General features: G+C 40.2%; 1 protein-coding gene across 3 annotated transcripts in view; it reads right to left on the minus strand.

Annotated features, from left to right (window-relative positions):
- Nucleotides 1–23,602, minus strand: part of PCSK5 (proprotein convertase subtilisin/kexin type 5) — a 451,917-nt gene that overhangs the window by 248,631 nt on the left and 179,684 nt on the right. For all 3 annotated transcript variants that reach the window (XM_061200330.1, XM_061200331.1, XM_061200332.1), the window contains exons 8-9: nucleotides 18,066–18,278; nucleotides 6,426–6,526 (exon numbers count right to left, since the gene is read on the minus strand). In XM_061200330.1, the coding sequence (XP_061056313.1) occupies nucleotides 6,426–6,526; nucleotides 18,066–18,278 (314 nt within the window). The remainder of the gene's footprint in view (nucleotides 1–6,425; nucleotides 6,527–18,065; nucleotides 18,279–23,602) is intronic.

Consider the following 23,602-nt stretch of genomic DNA (forward strand, 5'->3'; position numbering starts at 1 on the left):
CAAATATACTCCAATAAAGATGTTAAAAAAATTATTTTTAGTATGCAATAGATATTGATTACATACACATAAATAAAGACTGTAAGATACAATCTTTAGTCTCAAGGAGTTTAAGCCTTGTTTGGAAGATAATACATACAAAAACATCTGTAGTACAAGAACAGAAGTTGTCTAAGCTATCTAGAACTATATTCTCTCTCTATATATTCTACAATCTTGTTCTACATATACCTATATGATATATTCTATAAACCAGTGGTAATATGACAATTGAAATAAGAGAGAACAGATAGATAATAAGAAGAAAGTAGATGAGCCTACCTAGGAATGTGTGTGTATGTATGCACGCATATGTGTAGAACACCAAGGGCAGCTAATGTTTAATGTGTACCAGGTCTGTTTCTAGTATATATAGAATACATATATGCATATATAGAATAGATATATGTGTAGAATGGAATACGCATTATAGAATATACAGAATAGAACAGAATAACAGCTGCCACCCCAATTTATTTATTTTCTAAATTTAGATCTAGATATATTAAATGTTCTCAAAGGATAGTATCCCTGTGGCCCCTGAGATATGAAATCTAAGGAAAAGGCATTGGGTCACTTAAAACAGGAATTTGTGGCAGATTCCTTGTATCAGTGCTAAATAATTTCAGATGTTTCTACCCAACTCAGTCCCTTTTATTTACCATTCACTGTGCAACATTTCTTGTTTGCCGAGTACATACTGTTCAAATTTCCAGTGAGAGACCACTTGCGATTCAAGGCAAAAAGGTTTCTTTGGTGAACTTAAATTCTGAATTTCCTGAGCTAATGCTGATAATTTAACATATAAAACACTCTATTAAAATAGCTTTCCTTAGCTAATAGTTGCAGACTCAAGGCAGGAAAACTTTCAGTAAAACGGAGTTTATGATTCTGAATACTAGGTTTTTATGAATGTCAGTTATTTCAACTGTATTTTATAAACCATTTTATATGAAACATCATTTGCTAGCAACATATATTTTTCTTTCTACAGGTCTGGAGTACTGGTAATATATACCAGCATTGAGATACAAAGCACCTTACAAATGTGACTTGATGTTTTTCTAGGTTGCTCACTCAACACTATTAGTTATGTTTCACTACTTTCTTCATTTAAGAAACCTGCTCCCAGGTTCCTCAGAAAACTGAAAATAGAATTACGATATGATCCAGCAATCCCACTCCTGGGCATATATGCAGAGAAAACTCTAATTCAAAAAGATACATGCACCCCTATGTCCACAGCAGCACTATTCACAATAGCCAAGACATGGAAACAACCTAAATGTCCATCGACAGATGAGTGGATCAAGAAGGTGTGGTATATACATATATACAGTGGAATACTACTCAGCCATAAAAATGAACACAATAATGTCATTTGCAGCAACATGGATACAACTAGAGATTATCATACTAAGTGAAGTAAGTCAGGACGAGAAAGACAAATAGTATATGGTATCACTTATGCGTGGAATGTAAAATATGGCAGAAATGAACTTATCTACGAAACAGAAACAGATTCACGGACACTGAGAACAGACTAGTGGTTGCCAAGGGGGAGGGGGTTGGGGAGGGGAGGGGTGGAGTGGGAGGTTGAGGTTAGCAGATGTAAGGTGTTATATATGGAATGGATAAACAACAAGGTCTTACTGTATAGCAGAGAACTATATTCAGTATCCTATGATAAACCATAATGGAAAATATTAAAAAAAGAATGTGTATATATGTATAACTGAATCACTTTGTTGTACAGCAGAAATTAACACAACATTGTAAATCAACTATACTTCAATAAAAAAAGAATAAAGAAACCTGCTCCCAGGACACTTATTTTACTTAAACTTTTTCAGTTACACTATATAAAAAGATATCATTTTAAGTAGCAATGGCCCAAATGATAATTAGTTTACTTGTAATCACTGATTACATATTCCCTATTCACTCAACTGAAAAACCAGAAAATTCCCCCCAAATCCACAAAAGCCAAACAACAGAAATATTATAAACCTCTGAACCAACACATATGTGATGAGGGTACCCCAAAACAGAAACAGTTTTCTTGCGTCTCTTTTAAGATGCCAGTGTTTTCTCTTATTCTGAAATTGCTCCTGATTTTTAGAAGGGAAAATATTTAGAGCTTCTTGCACCCAGGTAACATTTTTAGGAGCAGGAGGAAATTGTTTAGTAATTGGAAAGGCAAAGTTATGATCAGACTGTCAAAGGTGGCTATAGAGCTTAAAGAGGCTCAGACTCAGGAAAAAAAGGAAAGGAGGTAGGTTTTTAGAACTGAGAATCCTTCCGGTCTTGGGAGTGGTATACTTTTACCCAAGGATCTGGGGGTGTGTTACAGTGGAGTTTCTTGCAACACATGCTCTTACATACCCCATAGGATGAGGATGGCCTATTAGTTATCACAGCAGAGTTAATCACCAAACTTTTGTTGCATTCAGATAAGAGATCTGAACACTTGAAGCTTCTCTGTTTCTATGTTTTGTTTTTGTTTTCTCTCCCCTTAGTTTCCTAAGAAGATTTTTTGGAAAGCTCCAACCTTAGGGGAGCAAGAAGACTCAGAATGCAGAGGGGTCAACAGCTGGAGTAGCAGCCAGAGTAGGACCCACAGTCCTACTGATGCAAGCAAGCACATGGGGACATAAAGGAAGCAGGCTGTGAGGAAGCTGGGAGGTGGCAGTTTTCCCTGAGCATATACTACTGTAACCTAGTGACATTAGGAGAAACAATGCATTTCTCCTTGTCGGGCAGAAAGAGCTGGGATATGCAGCTGGATAGGGATTGGCAGTCCCTGCCTGCAGCTTTTCACCTGAACACTCAGCCTCATCCCGTGACTCATCTGACCTGAGTAGGGGATGAATATCTGAAGTGCTGGACAGAGTCCTGGGCCAGGATTTTGCCCAGCTCTGGCTTTCTCTCTTCCCTCCTTACAAGGGAGTACAGTGGTCCACCTCCCCGCCCCAATCCTTGTCTTCTCTTTCTGCGGTTTCATTTATGCATGGTCAACCGTGGTCCAAAAATATTACATGGAAAATTCCAGAAACAAACAATTCATAAGTTTAAATTGTACAGCATTCTGAGTAGTGCGATGAAATCTCATACCGTCCAGCCCTGTCCCACCTGGGATCGCCAACCATAGCGTGATGATCCAGATTACCCAAAGATGACCCTCCTTCTGATGTATCATCAGAAGGTCAGTAGTAGCCTAACACTACGTCACAATGCCTACGTCATTCACCTCACTTCATCTCAACACGGAGGCATCTTATCATCTCACATCATCACAAGAAGAGTGAGTATGGTTCTATAAGATGTTTTGAGAGAGACCACATTCACATAACTTTTAATACAGTATATTGTTATAATTGTTCTATTTTTAGTTATTGTTCTTCATTTCTTACTGTGCCTAATTTATAAATTAAACTTTGTTATAGGTATGTACTTATAGGAAAAAACATAGTACATATAGGTCTTGGTACTATCTGTGGTTAAAGGCATCCACTGGGGGTCTTGGAACGTGGATAACGGGGAACTACTATCAGGCTCTTCAACTTGTGATAGCAAAGGTTGAATCTCAAAATACCAAGGTTTAAGTGTTGTTAAGAAGTACTAGTGGTGGAGGCTGGGTGACTGGGTGAGGTACACTTACCAAGGGTTAAACTTAGCTTTGTTTAGAACAACTGCAACCTTGGTACACTGTTACTTGAGCTCTTTGCTATTTAGATACTTTTTTCTCCTGTGGGAGGCCCACTGCTTATTGATGCTAGTTTAACATCCATGCCTGACCCACTCTTTAGGTTCTCAGACCTCTTTCCCCTAACTTTCAGCTTCACTTACAGGCAAAGATTGGCCTGTAGAACAAACCGATAGAGATGCAAGGAAAGGTTTATTCTTTCTCATCTGATCTGGTTGTTTACTATCTACTTTGGCCACATGATCGGACTAGACTGTTTAAAATCTTAAAATACAGTGGATTTTCTACATAAGCTGTATCCTAGGACCTTCCTTCCACCCATTGCAGTTTTGGCAAAAATCAATCTTAAAAAAATGCTCAAAATGCAAAGGGAAAGAAAACAGGCAGCTTTCCAGTGTGTTCCCCAGCCCCAAAGCAACCTTATCCAACTGAGTGTGTTGTTTGAGGCATAAAATTAAGGATTTTTCATTTGAGCTTAAATAGTGGTTAAAAGAATTATTGTTGAAAATATTAGTGTTATAGTAGTATTTCAAGGAACTGAGTAGCATGTGCTGTATAGCCACAGTTAGGGTACTTGGTTGCCAAATTTGAGATTATATCCTTTTTTTGGGAAATGGGGAGGTACAGGAAGAATTCCTGATTTTGTTTTTCAGTGTTTTGTGGACAGGAGACTATTCCAGAGAAACAACCCAGAATTTCAGAATGAAGATGATATATTTTTCAAAATCCAATTTACAGTCACAAAATTAAAAACACAGACACTTAATCTGCTGTCAGAACAGTCCAGTGAAAAGTTATAAAGTGAGAATAGGATAAGTGCCAGCTCCTTGCTAAACTTTGAACACTTTAAAAGATAAAATATGTTGAAATGATTTAATATTTAACCCTGCCAAAACAAAAGAAATCCAAACATTGACGGGAGCTTGAATATCTCTCAATGTCAATGCTTAGGGGCAGGAGGCCACCAAAAGATATGGTACCTGCTATGGTCTGAATATTTGTGTGCCCTCAAAATTCGTATGTTGAAACTTAACACCCAATGTGAGAGTATTAGGAGGTAGGGCCTTTGGGAGGTGATTAGGTCACAAGGCTGGATCCCTCTTTAATGGGATCAGTGCCCTTATAAGAGACATTTATCCAGAGATCTCCCTTGCCCCTTTCTTCTACCATGTAAGGCCAACTAGGAAGTGGGTCCTTGCCAGACACTAAGTCTGCTGGCACCTTGATCTTGGACTTTCCAGCTTCGAGAACTGCGAGAAATAAGTGTTTGTTGTTTATAAGCTACTCAGTTTATGGTATTTTGTTATAGCAGCTTGAACGGACTAAGATAGCACCATATCCAGAACCTGTGTTCTTTTGCCTGTCTCAGTCCAAGGAATTACACATGACTTAGCAATTTACTGAATCCATATTACATTGAGGCCCAACTGCCTTGACAGAGGCTGTTTGCCTTATAGAGAGTCAGCTGTAAATGTTGGGAAGCCAATATGTACTGGGAATGAAACAGTACTGTTCTTATTAATACCCGAGTCTCATCATGATTCTTGTATTCTTTCCCTGTCACCTGCTACTGCTCTACATCAGGTTTATATGAAAGAATCTTTCCATTCCTCCCTAGGGCAGGGATGCAAGGCTATTTTTGGAAAAACACTTATGTCATTACTTCAATTCCTTTTTGTTATGATACTCTTGTAGGGATGGCCTCAGAGTTCAGGCCCACAATCCCTTTTACAAAATCCTTGGACCAGATGTGTTCGGAATTCAAAATTTTTTCAGATGTGGTGTCCATAGCATATGGTACACAAAACTTCCAGTGGGGTCCAAGCTAGCACCTCATAATCAAATATATTAATGCTTCTACAGTGAAATGTATGAATTTTCACAATACATAAAGACTGAAAATAGCTTCAAATCCGTTCTGGGCAAGCTTTGCCACCAGATGAGGAGTTTTGGTGTCAAACGTGCAAAAAACAACTTTCAGTTTTCAGGCCATTTTGGCTTTTGAAATTGAGGGTTAAGGGAGTGTAGATCTCTATTAGGTTGTCAAAGAGTTAAGACAAACTAATCTATTGGTGCTTAGAGAAAGAAGAGAGGAGGCCTACCACCATATAAATCTAACCTAAGAACCTAAAATAACCTGAGGGGGTCTTTCAAAGGGATCTTTTAAACACCAAATTTGACAGTGTTAAGAAGGATTTAAGTTAAGTGGGTTGTCTTTCTTCCTGGGCTCCTGTCATATGACCTTGATGTGTTTTGTTCCCCAGAGTGAGTCTGTGACGGTTCTATTGTCATGGAATCTGAGCTGCATTGCTGTCCTGCAGGGAAAGGAACCAGAAGTGGGCAGACCTAAGCTTTCTGAGACTCACAGAACATTCCCCGACTAGAATAAAAACTTCAACAAGGCAAGAGTGTTAGAGCCAACTGGCATGCTTGTACTATGACTCCACAATAAAGTAATTACACAGTTTGATTTTTTAAGAAGATAAAACCCAAAAAAGTTGCCTTTTCCCTTAATAGAGGGGAAGCTTTTCTTAAGGCCTAATCTTTGAAGTTTTAAAGGTGGAATTGGGAAGATTATATTCTGGCTTGTTGTGCTCGGGATTGTATACTAGCGAAGGGGTAAACTGTCCTTGAGCTGAGGGGCTGTCGCCAGTGGAGACATATGGAGATAAAGGCTTACTTGGCTTCCAGGGCCAGTGCAATGATGCCTGCAGCCATGGGAGCTGAGGCCGATGTCCCAGTGTGGTTGTCCGTGCAACGCTGCCTCAGATCCGTAGTGATCTAGAAGACAGAAGTGGAAAATTTAGGGCTCTGGGGTCAATGTGAGTCACATGCAAGTAAAAAGAAATTTCCTCATAAAACTGGAATGGAGGGGTGTTGAAATAGTTGTTTTAAATTCCTGGTTCCTGCACTCCTGTGACTGTATCACTTCCAGAGAATCGCCTGTGTAAATCAACTCTGAAAAGGGGAGGGTTTGGAAATTGGATTCCACTTGTGTTACAACCAGGGTCAGGACTAAGGTGAGCCTTTGGTCCGAAACATATGGGTTGTGCAAGTGTATCCTTAAATTTTACACCCTAGGCACCTCACTTGCCTGTCTCTGGTCCCAGCTTTAGTTAAAACGAAAGTTCTTTCATTACTCCAACATTTTAAATAATCAAACATGTTGAGCCAACAACCAGACACTGAGTTAAGCACCTAGCATAAGGAATAAAAGCACAGGGTCTTGTTCCTGCCCTCCTAGAACTATTACCTTGGAAAAGCTGCAGGTTTCAAGCAAAAGACTTATTCTGCCCTAGAAGGAACTTTGCTTACAGACTCATTTTTAGAATGCACAGAAATGTGACTTGGATGAACCAAGACTTCCTGATAGATTTAACACAAACACTAAAAACAAGGTTGAAGCCAGTGTACTTGATGTGAAATGAACAGCCCTAAGTGCATGCTTGTATATTATAGGAGATTAACCATTTTCCATTTTTTAAAAATCAAAATGTGAGGACTAGATCATTTTTTCCTCTTGGTTTTTGAATCTAGTTCACTTCATCTGTGGCTGAATAACATGCCCATCAGCAAGGGCAGTGTTTCTCAACCTTAGTTCCATGATCATTTCATGAAAGAAGAAACATTAAATGCAGAATCTTCATAACAAGAGAAATAAAGCACTATGGTATATAATTTTGCAAACCACTGTAATATCTAAGATGCTCCCTCCTTGATAACAAACCTTTTTTGCCCCCTTGGGACTAATAGCCCTCCTGTTGGGAAGCTACAAGGCTTGTGAGATGAACTTAGGAGTCTCATTGTAGTTATTGGAAGACATTGGTAAAGCTTTCTCAGTCATCAAGACAAGTATATTGCCCATATTTTACAGATGAGAAAACTGAGGTGAAAGGTCAGCAGAAAGGTGTAGGGGAATAGAGGTGGCGAAAACAAAGCCTTGTTTTTCTAAGCTGCATCCTTCAAGAGAAGAATGCAGATTAGCTGATTTGGAAAGAAATTTGCTCATCACCGAAAGAAAGCACTGCATAACTCTTTAGAAATGAGTCCTCTCCTAAAAGTTTCCTCAGTGTCACGTGAGGATGTCTTTAATTATCTGTTATGAATTGAGATTGACATCTCGGTGATTTAGTTTCACACGAGACCATCAGTGTTCACTGTCTGTTCTTTATGCCTTTTGACACCACTAATGTTACCAGATTAGCCATACCAGAGAGGCACTGATACAAAAGAAATGGGAGAAAGAGTAAAAATATAGAGAACCGCGTAGATAGGTGGTGGGAGAGAGGAGACAAGCCTTGCACTCTTTTCTGGAATAACTGAGAGCTGGGCAAGAGCCTGACCGCGTGTTTGGCAAGCAGGACAAGTTGTTTCTAGATTCACAGATGTGATTAGCTAGCCATCCTCTGAGCCTCCACAGTGGATGTTCGCAAGATGTCTGGGTAAATAGAGCCCTACCCACTTCTACATTAAGAAACTTCTGAGATTTTTCAATTGTTGACGTTAAAAAGGTATTTCTTTTTGGAGGGGGCCAGGTAAAAAAAACACATAACACAGATTTACCCTTTTAACAACTTTTTAAGTGTACAGTACAGTATTGCTAATTATATGCTCTTTGCTGTGCAATCCTAGAGCTCTACGACATTTCCACCTTGCCTGACTGAAACTCTATCCATTAAACGACTCCCCATGCCCCCTCCACAGCCCCTGGCAACCACCATTCTACTGTTTGCTTCTGTGACTGTCACTGCTCTAGGTACCTCATGTAAGTGGAATTATGCAGCATTTGTCTTTTTTGTGATTGGCTGATTTCACTTAGAATAACATCCTCAAGGCTCATCCGTGTTGTAGCATGTGGCAGGATTTCCTTCTTTTTAGGCTGCATAATATTCCATTGTATTATGTAGTATATTTTCTTTATTCATTCATCTGTCAATTGGCATTTGGGTTGCTTCCACCTCTTGGCTATTGTGAATAATGCTGCAATAAACATAGGCGTGTAAATATCTCTTCCAGATCCTGTTTTCAATTCTTTTTTTTAAAGACCAACTCCTTTAGACCCACAGCTGGCCTTTTCTTAATTCTTTCTTTTCTTTTCTTTTTTTTCCTTCCTTCCTCCCTTCCTTCCTTCCTTCTTTATGGCTGCGTTGGGTCTTCGTTGCTGCGCGAGGGCCTTCTCTAGTTGCGGCGAGTGGGGGCTACTCTTCACTGCGGTGCGCGGGCTACTCATTGCGGTGGCCTCTCTTGTTGTGAAGCACGGGCTCTAGGCACGTGGGCTTCAGTAGTTGTGGCTCCCGGGCTCTAGAGCGCAGGCTCAGCAGTCATGGTGCACTGGGCTTAGCTGCTCCGCGGCATGCGGGATCCTCCTGGAACAGGGCTCAAACTCGTGTCCCCTGCATTGGCAGGCGGACTCTTAACCACTGCACCACCAGGGAAGTCCCCAGATCCTGTTTTCAATTCTTTTGGATATGTACTCAGAAGTGGGATTGATGGATTGTTAAAAAGTGATTTCTATTTCATTTGAAATGATGGGTGAATTTGCAGCCTTATTTTCCAAAGGCCTGGTCCCTAAGTCAATGCATAAACACCCCAGCAGCAGCCTGTTTCCAGGTCTCCAGATATACTGTTGTTGAGAGGTGGCCTTGCCTGCATTTTTCTCATTTTACCTCACCCTCACGGTCACGTTCCTTTGCCAAGTTTTTTTTTTTTTCAATGACTTGTGCCTGAATTCAAGATTTTTCATGATGTTTTCTCACTTGGCTCATTTTGCTTATTCTTCAGCTGCACCAGACACTTTCAATGTACAGAAACAAATCCAGAATAGAGACGCCAAGTGTGTGCAGCATTTGCGAGTGTAATAAATAGCTACCTCCAGCCTCACCTCCAGTGAACAATAAAAATGTTATGATGTTGGGTTGGCCATAGGAGTATGCCCCATCCAAATAGGGTCCGCAGGTATATACACAAATGATATATACGTAAGTAAACAGCCACTCAGTACTTTCATATATAAACACCAATTTACTGTTAAATGCTATTAATATAGGCAAGTTTGTGGAACTGCACATCATCATCATTGTGCTTTTATTTTTTTTTTTTCCAATCACTTTAACTAAATGAAACTTGAGTAGTGAGTAGGGGTAGAAAGGGAGTGGAGCAGGAAGGTGATGGAGAGGAGGGAGGTTAAAAGGAATGGAGAGAAAAGAAACGAAAACATCCTTACTCCCTTCTCATCCTGCTTTAAGTGGAAACTCCAGCTGGGTCATTTCAAGAGGAAGTTGCTGTCAGTGGTCGAGATATTGAGGTGTAAATTACCGGAAAGATCTAAGGCAGGGTTTTCATCATTAAGAGAACGCACAGCATCAGGAAATTTTTATGTCCATCTTTAGAGAGAAAAGGCAAAGACCACCAAGGAGCATGCAATTTTAAACAAAAATGATGCTCCCCAAACTGGAACCACATGGGGTAACCCCATTAATCACAACGCATGCATACAAGAACTGACAGTGTAATTTAAAGGAAAAGTTGCATTCAATGGTTGGCCCACATCATGGGGCTGGGAATTCAGAGAGTTGATATGTGAAAACAGAACAATAAAGTGCATTAAGTTTCAATTCCATTTTAGAATGTCTCAGAATTTGGCTTTGGTCCCGCTGGCGCATCTTGCATGCTCTAAATTCCCCAAATTCACTACCCAAATCAGAAACAGAATTTTTCTCCACAGAACTTCTCAGATTGCTCAAGAAAATATCATTTCTGCCCATCAGAGTGAAGGAAACAGGAGATGACACCAGGCCTCACACCAGATCAAAGCTGTCTTGATCAGCAAATTAGATTTTCAGCCTCTCCCGGGATGGGTAGCAGATGGGCTTTTGGACTCCACAAAGTTTGGGATGTCATCTTGATTTGGTGAGATGGGGTGGGTATTCAGGTCGAGTCAGACTTCTGCTGAGAAGAACCATCCCTTTTTCTCATCCTAAGCTCTTATTTCCGAGTATTTCACATTTCAATTACTTGGGCTGATTGGATCTTCTATTTTAGCCTGTTGATGTAATTCTCCAGGGAATCTCAGTTCAGATTGAGGCTGGCCATAAATGACAAGTCTTTACACAGTTATGAGTTTCTATCTCCCTGATATCTTGTGATCTGTTTTATTTTGAAGGTGCCATATTGTCTCATATCTGTTAAAAGAGCAACTGAACAGATATTTTTAAAACATGAAATGATTCTGTCTGTTAGGTTGAATTTGTTTCTGGTGTTGATTTGGATTTGGATTAGAAAGGTGCCAAAAAAAAAAAACAAAACAAAACCTGTTTCAGACACAGCTCTGGAGGAGGATAAGGGCAGAAACTACATCTTAAATGTGTTAACGAATAAAATAGGAGAAGCTGATTTATTAAGCACAGCAAAATATAAAGGAACCAAAGACTAACTAATGCTTTCTGTGTTCACCAAAGTCACAAAGACTGGTGTAAAATTCAATTATGACTGACAAGGTCACACAAAATTCCACTCCCATGTTGCAATGAAAATCTGTAACTGTAAAGTACAAACGTAAGGTTTTGCTTATAAATGTGAGGTTGCTATCACTAAAGAAGGATCCCATCTTATATCATTGTTTGAATCTCTATAATGTTCAGCTCAGTGCTGGGTACAGAGCAGAGGTACAGTATTTATTTGTTAAGTTGAATTACTAGTGTCAAGCTCCTTTATACTCATTTTGTTCTATATTTTAAACTCTCCCACTTATTAGGAAAGACTTCAAGGTTACTTCTTTATCGATTCTCCAAATAAGACTTATATAAACTTATAAGCAGCCTACAAAAATTATGTGTGTATGTGTATATATACAATCCAGGGGCTAAAGTATAGCCATTTCTCTTACTACTACTATTGCTAACACTAGCTGCACTGCTTCTAAAACCACCACCACCAGCAACTTGCAAAGAGCAAGGCAATGAGCGATAGGTGTGTATGTGTGCACACAGCTGTATATAAAATTACATTTGATCCACAAGAACTCTGCAAGGAAGATATATCAATACTATTTATTAACTAAGGAAATGGAGGCTCAGAGAGATTCATGAGCCCAAGGACACGCAGCCACTAAAGAGCTGGTAAGTGGTGAAGTATTAAATCCTGAAATGGCAGCAAAAGAAAAAGCTGAGCTACAGAGTGTAGTCACCCATGAGAGCAAAGGTGGCAGTTCCAGACCATCACCAGCAATTATGGCGAAACCGGCCTTGAGATCCAGCCCCCGTCAGCCAGTGGGTATCGCCATTCTCCTTCGGGCCACAATCAAAATCAGAATTTTTCAGGCATAAACTTTCCTTCCTTCTTTTTAACATTCTCAAGAGAATATGGATCAGACGTCTATACAAACCAAACACATCTGGATTTGCTAGTCTTTCACTCATGAAAAATCATGACATTTCCCAAATCAAAAGGAGAAACAGAGAGATGATAGTAATGACTGCATCTGAATAACAAATTCGTTAGTGGAGAGGGTACTTTCTGCAAAAGGAAATGTGTAGCTGCTCAGGAATATTAAAAGCAATAAGATAATTCCTCCAATGGAACTGGTCTTTCAGGCCAACCCTGAGATACCCCAGGCAGCAAGTTTGTTTTGAACACAAATAAATAAAATGACATCAGAAGAGGGCTGAGCAGAGCATATTATTTAAACCTTGGCTCACAAGACCCAGGAGGAATACGATGGCCCCCATATTCCAATCACTGAGACAAATGACTAGAGGAAAAACAGACAAAGGCTGAACAAGTCCCAAAAGAAACAGATAATTTAATGATGGGAGTGACTGGGGAGAGAGGGGAGCTTTATCTCTAACAGAGAACTTGGGAGAAATTCAGGAGGTAGTGAAGGGTTACATAAAGACAGGATCTTTAAGGCTCCTTGACACTAAGAATAGTTGGATGTACAGCTTTACATTGCAGGATTCCTGCAGGCAATTTCCTATGTGAAATATATTGTCAAGTACCCTTTGCCTTTCTCCAACCTACCAGTAGAGGAAGATTCTCTGCAAGAGAGAGAGCACCCACCTGCCTCCTGTGACTGTTTAAACCCCTTGTGAGGCTTCTATCTTTCTCAACGTCAGTTATGCCTGAACATTTATCAAGCTCAGGCTCTGGGAAAGAACAAAGTCTTCAACCTCAAGTGGTTTCCATTGTAGCATGGAAAACAGACAGTCAATAAAAAAATGTATAACATCATGTTAAGTAGCTCTAAGGACGCTAGAAAGAAAACTGAACAGGATAAAAGGGTAGAGTGTGGGGAGAGGGGAGTGCCACTCTTTCAGGGGAAGGTGAGAAAGAACAGCCTTCCTGAGAGGAAATTTGAGAAGAGGCGTAAATGAAGTGGTTTCTGGGAAAAGAGTGTTCCTGCCAGATGACACGTGTCGCACAGGAGGGCCCTGGTTTGAAATCACACAAAAGGCAAAAGGTAACTTTGGGGAGTTCAACGCCAGGCCACGGGAACTAGCCACTTAGACTGGCCAAGGGCTTAGGTGTTTTGCAAGAAGACCGATCCATCGTCTGAGGGGGTTAGGAAGAGGTCTAACGGCATGAAATTCAAAATTAGCGAGCCATAAAAATAAAAATGTGCTGTTCAATATAATCACCAATAGTCCCACGTGGATATTTAAATTTAAATCAGTTAAAATTTAATCGGAATTAAAATTAAAGTTCTTCCATTGCACTGGCCACATTTAACATGCTCGACAGCCACGTGTGTCTAGTGACTACCATTTTGGCAGCACAGGTGGAGAACCTTTCCATCCTAGCAGAAAGTTCTACTGGACAACGCCTATCTAAAGGGCTACGAAGCAAATTGCTCATCGTATTCGGAGTGTATAAAATTTGAATACACTGTCATCAAGAATATAAATGAGGGGCTTCCCTGGTGGCGCAGTGGTTGAGAATCTGCCTGCCAATGCAGGGGACACGGGTTCGAGCCCTGGTCTGGGAAGATCCCACGTGCCGTGGAGCAACTAGGCCCGTGAGCCACAACTACTGAGCCTGCGCGTCTGGAGCCTGTGCTCCGCAACAAGAGAGGCCGCGATAGTGAGAGGCCCGCGCACCGCGATGAAGAGTGGCCCCCGCTCGCCGCAACTAGAGAAAGCCCTCGCACAGAAACGAAGACCCAACACAGCCATAAATAAATAAATTAAAATAAATAAATTAAAAAAAAAAAAAAAAAAAAGAATATAAATGAGGGGCTTCCCTGGTGGCGCAGTGGTTGAGAATCTGCCTGCTAATGCAGGGGACACGGGTTCGAGCCCTGGTCTGGGAAGATCCCACGTGCCGCGGAGCGACTAGGCCCGTGAGCCACAACTACTGAGCCTGCGCGTCTGGAGCCTGTGCTCCGCAACAAGAGAGGCCGCGATAGTGAGAGGCCCGCGCACCGCGATGAAGAGTGGCCCCCGCTTGCCGCAACTAGAGAAAGCCCTCGCACAGAAACAAACACCCAACACAGCCAAAAATAAATAAATAAATAAATAAATAAATTTAAAAAAAAGAATATAAATGAAAGTAAAGGGAATAAATTTAAAAATTAAAATTACTTTCCATATTAAAGAAGAACAAGTGGGCCAAGTAGTGAAAAACAGTGGATGCCTATATAGTCCACATACTTTTCTTTTTTTTTTATCACTGTGAAGAGAACCCCAAACAGGCAAGAAAAGCACCATTCTTTCATACAGCCCCATGCTGGATGTCCCTGGAAAGGATCCGGGGCATGACAGCACATTGGTTACAAGGTGGGCTGGGGGTTCAACACAACTTTGGTTGGAATCCAGACTCTACCACTTACTAGATGTGTTTCTTTTAACCTTTCAAACTTTAGTTTTCTCATCTGTAAAGTGGGGACAATACTTGATCTTCCTGCATAATGTTTTGGGGATACAAAGAGATGATGCATTCAATGTGCATAGCACACTGCCAGGCACACATTAGAAGGGCAAAAAATGTTATATTTATGACATGTTAATATAACTATAAATGTACTACATGTCTGGCATGGAATAAAATGTATACGGTGTTGTTAATAAAAACATTATTTCATAATAACCAGTCATTTCAACTGATTTCTATTTACCTTATAGGGGAGCTTATCATAGTAATCTTGATAGTTTGGTTGCTTCACTTGTTATAATAAGGTTCAAGGCCATCACTGATCTGAATCTATTAAAGCATGCATGGAATACCAAGGGCCACAACTGTATTGATAGTGATGGTAGGAAACCAAGGGATGAAGACTTGGCTACGTTCTGAAACTCAGGGCAAGGTTTTCCTACTTGCACACCATGAAAAGGACAAGAAAAAATTATTTAACCAAAGTGCTTTCCCAGAAGCAGTGAGATCTCTCCTCTCTCCTGGATCCTCAGCGTCTGCCTCAGTTCAACTCACAAAGGTGCTCTATGAATGAAGAATGACAACTGTGCTCTTCTGAAGAAGCTGCAAATGACAAAAGGAAATGGACGGACTGGGGAAGGGCGCCCCAGAACAAAGGGAGACACTGCTGTTCCTGTAACACTCAATCACGGATGCCACTAACAGGATGCGGGCATCTCTGAGGGCCCACAGACATCTGGTTCAAAGCGTGGTGAAGAAAAGGTCCCAAGCGCAGAGCAGGATTATTTGTCATTCTGACATCTAGAAGGAAAAGGGGCAGCTGGACCATAAAAGCCTGATGTTGCCGCCAACTCTACTCATGTTCAAACTGTTAACATGTTCACCATCAAAGTGCCATTCTTTACGGGGTGGGTGGAACAGATCGTGGTTCTACAGATTGGAAAAACGAAGGTGCAACAAGCACCTCTGTTAACAACAGCTGGAAAAACGACCAGCCTAAGCTCCCACGATACAGAAAGCTACACTGACTTGGGGAACAAGGGTACCAGCCACTTACTAGGTGGCTCGTTGCCACAGGGGTTGTGTAAGTACATTATGCTCAGTATATTGTTATCTTCATGAAAATTTATGAGGTTGGTTCTGGCTTTACCTCCATTTTACAGATGAGGAAACCAAGACTCCGTAAAGGTTACTTAGCCACTGAGTGGTCTGTCTGTAGCTAGAGATTATAATTTGAAACAGCTACCACACTCCTCTCCAATTGAGGGTAATCTGGAGATTCAGGCAAAATAAGAGAATCTGAGAACTGGCTAGAGAAAAATTAGTAATAAATTGCTGCCATGAAAATGGGAGAGGTTAAACAAAAGGAAGAGCCAAGTAAAAGTTAAATAGATAACTTTATATATTGAGTGAGTCAGTAAATGTTTTGATATCAGAAGCAGCAACTAGGGAAAAGTGAAATATGACCTGAATCAAGGATATTGACATTAAATCATGGTGTCCATCTTTCCTCTCAAGCCCTATCCCTCACCACAGAATGATCGATTTGTCCGTCCGTGGAAGAATCCTAAATGATCACCCATTCAATGGGGGTCATAGCAGCTACCACACCATCACAGTAAATAGTGATGAAAAGCCCAGGAAGGTCAAGTGTAAGGAGTAAATCTCAGGGTAGCGATTCTGAGGTCCCTCTATCCGCACTGTGCTCTTCCATCTGGGACCCAGCAACACTTCCTTCTTCCTTGATATTTTGCCCATTGGATTATAATCTTCTCTTAAGGAAGGCACTTATGGAACTTAAAAACACCTCTCTCACAACAACTGCCCCACAGGAAATAATAGCACTAGATGGGCATATTTACTTGGAAGCAAGGGCGAGTTTTCATTAACATGCCTTCAGACTCTAGAAGTTCGGGAAGACAATTCTTATTCCAGAGAGTTTTCATCAGGATTTTCATGATGCAGAACTGATGGATGCCACTCAGTATTAGTGGGCCTTGACCAGGAGCTCTGAGAGATGAGCAAATTTGAAAGCCAAAGGAACATTCCTAGATTAAAACATTTCCATAATGATGGTAAACTATCATAGAGCATCACTTTCCCATGAAGAAAGCCATGGAACTTCAAAACTTGTCATCTCTGTATTTTCTCCTTTTATATTTCACTTTGTATTGTGGAATATGTTTACTGATGTATGATGGGGGTACTTCCAGGGTTACTCATGTGCATGTTTTTAACCTAATTATTATGAAGTGATTAGAGAAAGATGGGGGCAGATGGGATATGCATAGGGGTAGGCAGTTTTTATTTAAATCAATCTGAAAAATGTAACTAAAGAGGATAGTAAAAGGTAGCCGAGAAATCAAACATGAAAATCCTATAGTAATCAGGAATCAAGAGGAACCAAATAGATACGGATGAAGAATTACATGAAGGAGGTAGTATCTTATCACCTCTATTTCCACTGCTGTATAAAGCCAGAGGGTGCATCACAGAGTGAACCAAACCTGCGTGAATCACAGGATCTGAAAGCAGGGTGTTGGCTAAATGCTAAAAAGTGTCATGTATAGCAGCTTAGCTCCACTTTAGAGAGACAAACCCCGAGACATTTTATAAAACCATGATCAGGAAAAGAGCAAAGTGCAAAGGTGTCTGAAATTTAGAGTCAGTTGCACAGTGTGGGGCATCCTAAAAGTCAGACCTTTCTTGAGCACCAATGGGTCAGGTAGTGTGCAAAGCACTTTCTATCTACTTCCTCATAATCACTGAAATAACTCCATGAACTAGGTATTATTAAATGCCCTCTTTTTACAGGTAAGGATCTTGAGACAGAAAAATTAAGTAATGTATCCAAAGTTACCCAGCTAGTAAATAGCTCCAGAGTGAATGAAACCCACGCAGGCTGGTCCTGCAAACCTGAACTCTTAACCATTTTACCACCTGCATAGAGAGCAGAGCACGTTGGTAAGCAGATCACACAGGACTACTGTGCTTCTCGTTCAGGCAAACTCTGTGCTGCAGTGTTAGAGAAGCACCTTTTACATAGGTTTAGGTCACACTGAATTCGTTGTACCTACTTTGAAACCAAAGTACTCAAGCTGAAGTTCAAAGGCAGTACGGGGACAGAGTGATAGGGAACTGGGCTGAGAATCCCACCCAGTCTCTTCTCTGCCACCAACTCACAAGGTGAATGTAGTCCATTCATTTGTCTTCAATAAAACTGAAGCTTAATCATGTCTAAGGCCACATTCAATGCTGGAATGTAATCACCCAGACAGGCTTTTTCAATGACTTGGTAACGGAATGGTAATATTTACAAAATACCTGTGTTGAGTAATCAGCTAATCTTTCTATTTCCATATATTACTTGTGCATATAAATGTATGGTCTCCCTTTGTGTTTCAAAGTGAAAGATAAATAAACCAATCGTGCCAGACATGCAAATATCACATACTATTTTCTTATCATAGGACTCTCCGCTGCTGTAGGTTGTGGCCAGCGTGGACGAACACTCTTCCAGGTACCAAGGCTTCTTTCCGCTTTCGGCTGTGCTGCTGATGGAGATGGTGTAGATGCTGTTGGTGTAGCCATCACAGGAGCAGTGGTCTTTGCTCCTCCCACCATTTCCCGATGCCCAGACAAAAACAGAGCCGAGGCCTCTCCGCCCCTGCACACAAACAGAAAAACTTAGATGATGGAAGACATGGGTCACAGACTCTAGATGAAGACAAGATCAATATCAACATGGCAGAATGAAGCATTTGCAGAAGGGGTACGCTGCTACATTAACAGTGTGCTGGATCTAAGCTGCTTTCTGAAGTAAGAGGAGTTGCTTTTAAAAACTAAAATAGGACTTCCCTGGTGGCGCAGTGGTTAAGAATCCACCTGCCAATGCAGGGGACACGGGTTCGATTGCTGGTCCGGGAAGATCCCACATGCCGCGGAGCAACTAAGCCCCCGTGCCACAAATACTGCGCCTGCTTTCTAGGGCCCACGAGCCACAACTACTGAAGCCCGTGCACTTGCAGCCCGTGCTCCGCAACAAGAGAAGCCACCGTGAAGAGTAGCCCCCGATCGCCGCAACCAGAGAAAGCCCGCGCGCAGCAACGAAGACCCAACGCAGCCAAAAATAAATAAATAAATTTATTTTTAAAAAAAAGACAAAACTAATCTGGATGCAATGTACAGCATGACGGCTATGGTTAATACTACTGTATTGTACATTTGAAAGTTGCTAAGAGAGTAGATCTTAAAATTTCTCATCACAAGAAAAAAAACTGTAACTATGTATGGTGATGGATGTTAACTAGACTCACAGTGGTGATCATTTCACAAATATATACAAATAATGAATCATTAATGTTGTATACTTGAAACTAATATGTCAATTATATCCCAATTAAAAAAAGAAACTAAAATAATACCTTTCACCTGATATAGTCATAGAAGTAACAAGAGCACCAACAATGACGATCATAAGGGCTAACATTTTACTAGGTACCTACCACGGGCCAAGCACAATTCTAAATGTTTTACATGAATCAGACTGAATTCCTCCAACAACTCTGTGAGAATGGTACAATTTTTGTCCCCATCACACAGATAAAGAATTGAGGTACAGAAGTAATGTTTTTAAGGTCACAAGCCAGTAAGTGGAAAGACAAAATTTGAACCCAGACAGCCAGACCTCAGAGTTGGAATATTATTAGTCACAATTACCATAGTCATATTATATTCCTATAAATCTTCATCCACATGAAGTGGCTGCTATTATGTACCCTCATTTGATATATGAGCAATGTGAGGTGCACAGAGGTAATGTATTTATTCTGAGATCACATCATCAATAAAGGGCAGAAGTTGGGATGATGTCCTTCCTTCCAGAGCTGTGCTTCCTCTATGCATGGCAGGGACATTAATTATGAGGGATGTTATGGATGCTACCAGAAATAAAAGGATTTCAAGATCAAATACGTTTGGGAAACTCTGAATTAAGCAAAATTAAACAGGTTCCCTTATTGCAGAACTTCTAAGAATCTTTAGTGAGTGACGGTTCATTGCAAAACTAAGAGGGGGGCACGATCTGAAGTAATTTCCAAACATATTTGACTGTGGATACCTTCTTCAACCAGATCCAAGAAGTTTTTCTTACATTCTTTATGCCAAAACTTGGCATAAACTCAAAGACTTTCCTAAGGTCATAAAATAATTAAGGAGAAGAAGTAAAGTAGAACACAGATGTATTGCAGCATATGGACTATTTTTCTCTGTAAGATGAGATCTTCAGAAGAAAAGAGAAAAATAAGCCAAAGTGAAGAGCATCTCTCAGAACAGTTATAGCTGAATCCTTCAGAAATTCTACCATTTTAAAACTACAAGGCACGCTGGAGGACACGTAGGTCAAGTCTATCACTTTGTAATTAGGAAGTGAGAACCAAAGTCACAAAGCTAGTGATGACTAAACCTCTTTTCTTCTTTCCAGGCCCCAACTCTTCTGGTGTCAGGTGGAGGAAAAAGTATTTGGAGTGTTGTCCTGGAATTTCTGGAAAAAAGAGCCAAGGAAAGAGAGACGACAAAGAATCTGGAGTATCTTTGATAAACTCTCCCTGACCTTGAATCCTCAGGGAACAGAATATTTATGACAGGATTTGACTTGACCTGAGCATGGATTTCTTTTTGCCCTTCAATGTGGAAAAATGCAATATGATTACACAGGAATGGGAAAAATTCATGAAGAGAGAGGGGGAGAAACTTCTGGATGTTATTGTCACTAGACAGCTGGACCTGGTTTACCATCCTTCAGTTTCCCATCCAAATATTCACGAAACATAGAGAAGGATGCAAAAATCACCAACCCATAAACTAAGGATTTTGTCCAATGCTTCCAATTCTCCAGAGGGAATTACTCCTCACTATGGCGTGGATGGCCAGATTGAGAAACTCTGGTGACTGACTCATGTCTATATATCACAGACAGAACGTCGCAGCCAGGGAAGAATAAGAAGGTTCCATTTCAGCACCAAAATGTGCTCTCCCCATCACACACTGAGGGGCTGTGTCACCGGGAAAAAGCACGGTCACAGCAGAGCTTTACCTGACCTGTCAACAGAACACAAGAGATGATGACAAAACCTACCTGGTTTAAACAGAACCATAACAAGATAATAGATTAAACCATAACAAGATAATAGATTAAAACCCACAAAATGATGAAAAAGCACATATGGCACAATCACATTTATATATCTATGTAAAATTATGACTGTCTGAAAAGATCTCTAAAAACATATTTGATTTTAAAAGAATATTTAATAAGACAATGTTCGGAAGGTACTTTTATGTTGTAATATCATTACAAATGTAGGATACAAAATAATACAGTATAGTCTCAGTTTAGAAAAAAGTGTATGTGTGTGTGTGCGCAATGAAGTTAACGTGTAGTACAGTTTTACGCTTAAAGCTACCATCAAGTGACGATGTAGTAGAACTTATCCTGTTCGGTAAGATTAGGAAAGAATTTTATTTTCTTTTTATACCTTTCTTCCGTGACCATGTATGATTTTTATAAACAGAAACAAACACATTTATTCCTCTATTAAGAGGGAAAACCTAGGGCTAATTCTTTTTTTTTTTTTTTTTTTAAACATCTTTATTGAAGTATAATTGCTTTACAATGGTGTGTTAGCTTCTGCTTTATAACAAAGTGAATCAGTTATACATATACATATGTTCCCATATCTCTTCCCTCTTGCATCTCCCTCCCTCCCACCCTCCCTATCTCACCCCTCTAGGTGGTCACAAAGCACCGAGCTGATCTCCCTGTGCTATGCGGCTGCTTCCCACTAGCTATCTATTTTACGTTTGGTAGTGTATGTATGTCCATGACACTCTCTCACCCTGTCACATCTCACCCCTCCCCCTCCCCATATCCTCAAGTCCATTCTCTAGTAGGTCTGTGTCTTTATTCCCATCTTGCCACTAGGTTCTTCATGACCTTTTTTTCCCTTAGATTCCATATATATGTGTTAGCATACTGTATTTCTTTTTCTCTTTCTGACTTACTTCACTCTGTATGACAGACTCTAACTCCATCCACCTCATTACAAAACCTCCATTTCATTTCTTTTTATGGCTGAGTAATATTCCATTGTATATATGTGCCACATCTTCTTTATCCATTCATCCGATGATGGACACCTAGGTTGCTTCCATGTCCTGGCTATTGTAAACAGAGCTGCAATGAATATTTTGGTACATGACTCTTTCTGAATTATGGTTTTCTCAGGGTATATGCCCACTAGTGGGATTGCTGGGTCGTATGGTAGTTCTATTTTTAGTTTTTTAAGGAACCTCCATACTGTTCTCCATAGTGGCTGTATCAATTTACATTCCCACCAACAGTGCAAGAGTGTTCCCTTTTCTCCACACCCTCTCCAGCATTTATTGTTTCTAGATTTTTTGATGATGGCCATTCTGACCGGTGTGAGGTGATACCTCATTGTAGTTTTGATTTGCATTTCTCTAATGATTAATGATGTTGAGCATTCTTTCATGTGTCTGTTGGCAATCTGTATATCTTCTTTGGAGAAATGTCTATTTAGGTCTTCTGCCCATTTTTGGATTGGGTTGTTTGTTTTTTTGTTATTGAGCTGCATGAGCTGCTTGTAAATCTTGGAGATTAATCCTTTGTCAGTTGCTTCATTTGCAAATATTTTCTCCCATTCTGAGGGTTGTCTTTTCGTCTTGTTTAGGGTTTCCTTTGCTGTGCAAAAGCTTTTAAGTTTCATTAGGTCCCATTTGTTTATTTGTTTTTTTATTTCCATTTCTCTAGGAGCTGGGTCAAAAAGGATCTTGCTGTGATTTATGTCCTAGAGTGTTCTGCCTATGTTTTCCTCTAAGAGTTTGATAGTGTCTGGCCTTACACTTAGGTCTTTAATCCATTTTGAGTTTATTTTTGTGTATGGTGTCAGGGAGTGTTCTAATTTCATACTTTTACATGTACCTGTCCAATTTTCCCAGCACCACTTATTGAAGAGGCTATCTTTTCTCCACTGTATATGCTTGCCTCCTTTATCAAAGATAAGGTGACCATATGTGCGTGGGCTTATCTCTGGGCTTTCTATCGTGTTCCATTGATCTATATTTCTGTTTTGGTGCCAGTACCAAACTGTCTTGATTACTGTAGCTTTGTAATATAGTCTGAAGTCAGGGAGCCTGATTCCTCCAGCTCCATTTTTCGTTCTCAAGATTGCTTTGGCTATTTGGGGTCTTTTGTGTTTCCATACAAATTGTGAAATTTTTTGTTCTAGTTCTGTGAAAAATGCCAGTGGTAGTTTGATAGGGATTGCATTGAATCTGTAGATTGCTTTGGGTAGCAGAGTCATTTTCACAATGTTGATTCTTCCAATCCAAGAACATGGTATATCTCTCCATCTATTTGTATCATCTTTAATTTCTTTCATCAGTGTCCTATAATTTTCTGCATACAGGTCTTTTGTCTCCTTAGGTAGGTTTATTCCTAGATATTTTATTCTTTTTGTTGCAATGGTAAACGGGAGTGTTTTCTTAATTTCACTTTCAGATTTTTCATCATTAGTATACAGGAATGCAAGAGATTTCTGTGCATTAATTTTGTATCCTGCTACTTTACCAAATTCATTGATTAGCTCTCGTAGTTTTCTGGTAGCATCTTTTGGATTCTCTATGTATAGTATCATGTCATCTGCAAACAGTGACAGCTTTACTTCTTCTTTTCCGATTTGGATTCCTTTTATTTCTTTTTCTTCTCTGATTGCTGTGGCTAACACTTCCAAAACTATGTTGAATAATAGTGGTGAGAGTGGGCAACCTTGTCTTGTTCCTGATCTTAGTGGAAATGGTTTCAGTTTTTCACCATTGAGTACAATGTTGGCTGTGGGTTTGTCATATACGGCCTTTATTATGTTGAGGAAAGTTCCCTCTATGCCTACTTTCTGCAGGACTTTTATCATA

The sequence above is a fragment of the Eubalaena glacialis genome, chromosome 9 (genome assembly GCF_028564815.1).
Source record: "Eubalaena glacialis isolate mEubGla1 chromosome 9, mEubGla1.1.hap2.+ XY, whole genome shotgun sequence".
Taxonomy (NCBI): domain Eukaryota; kingdom Metazoa; phylum Chordata; class Mammalia; order Artiodactyla; family Balaenidae; genus Eubalaena; species Eubalaena glacialis.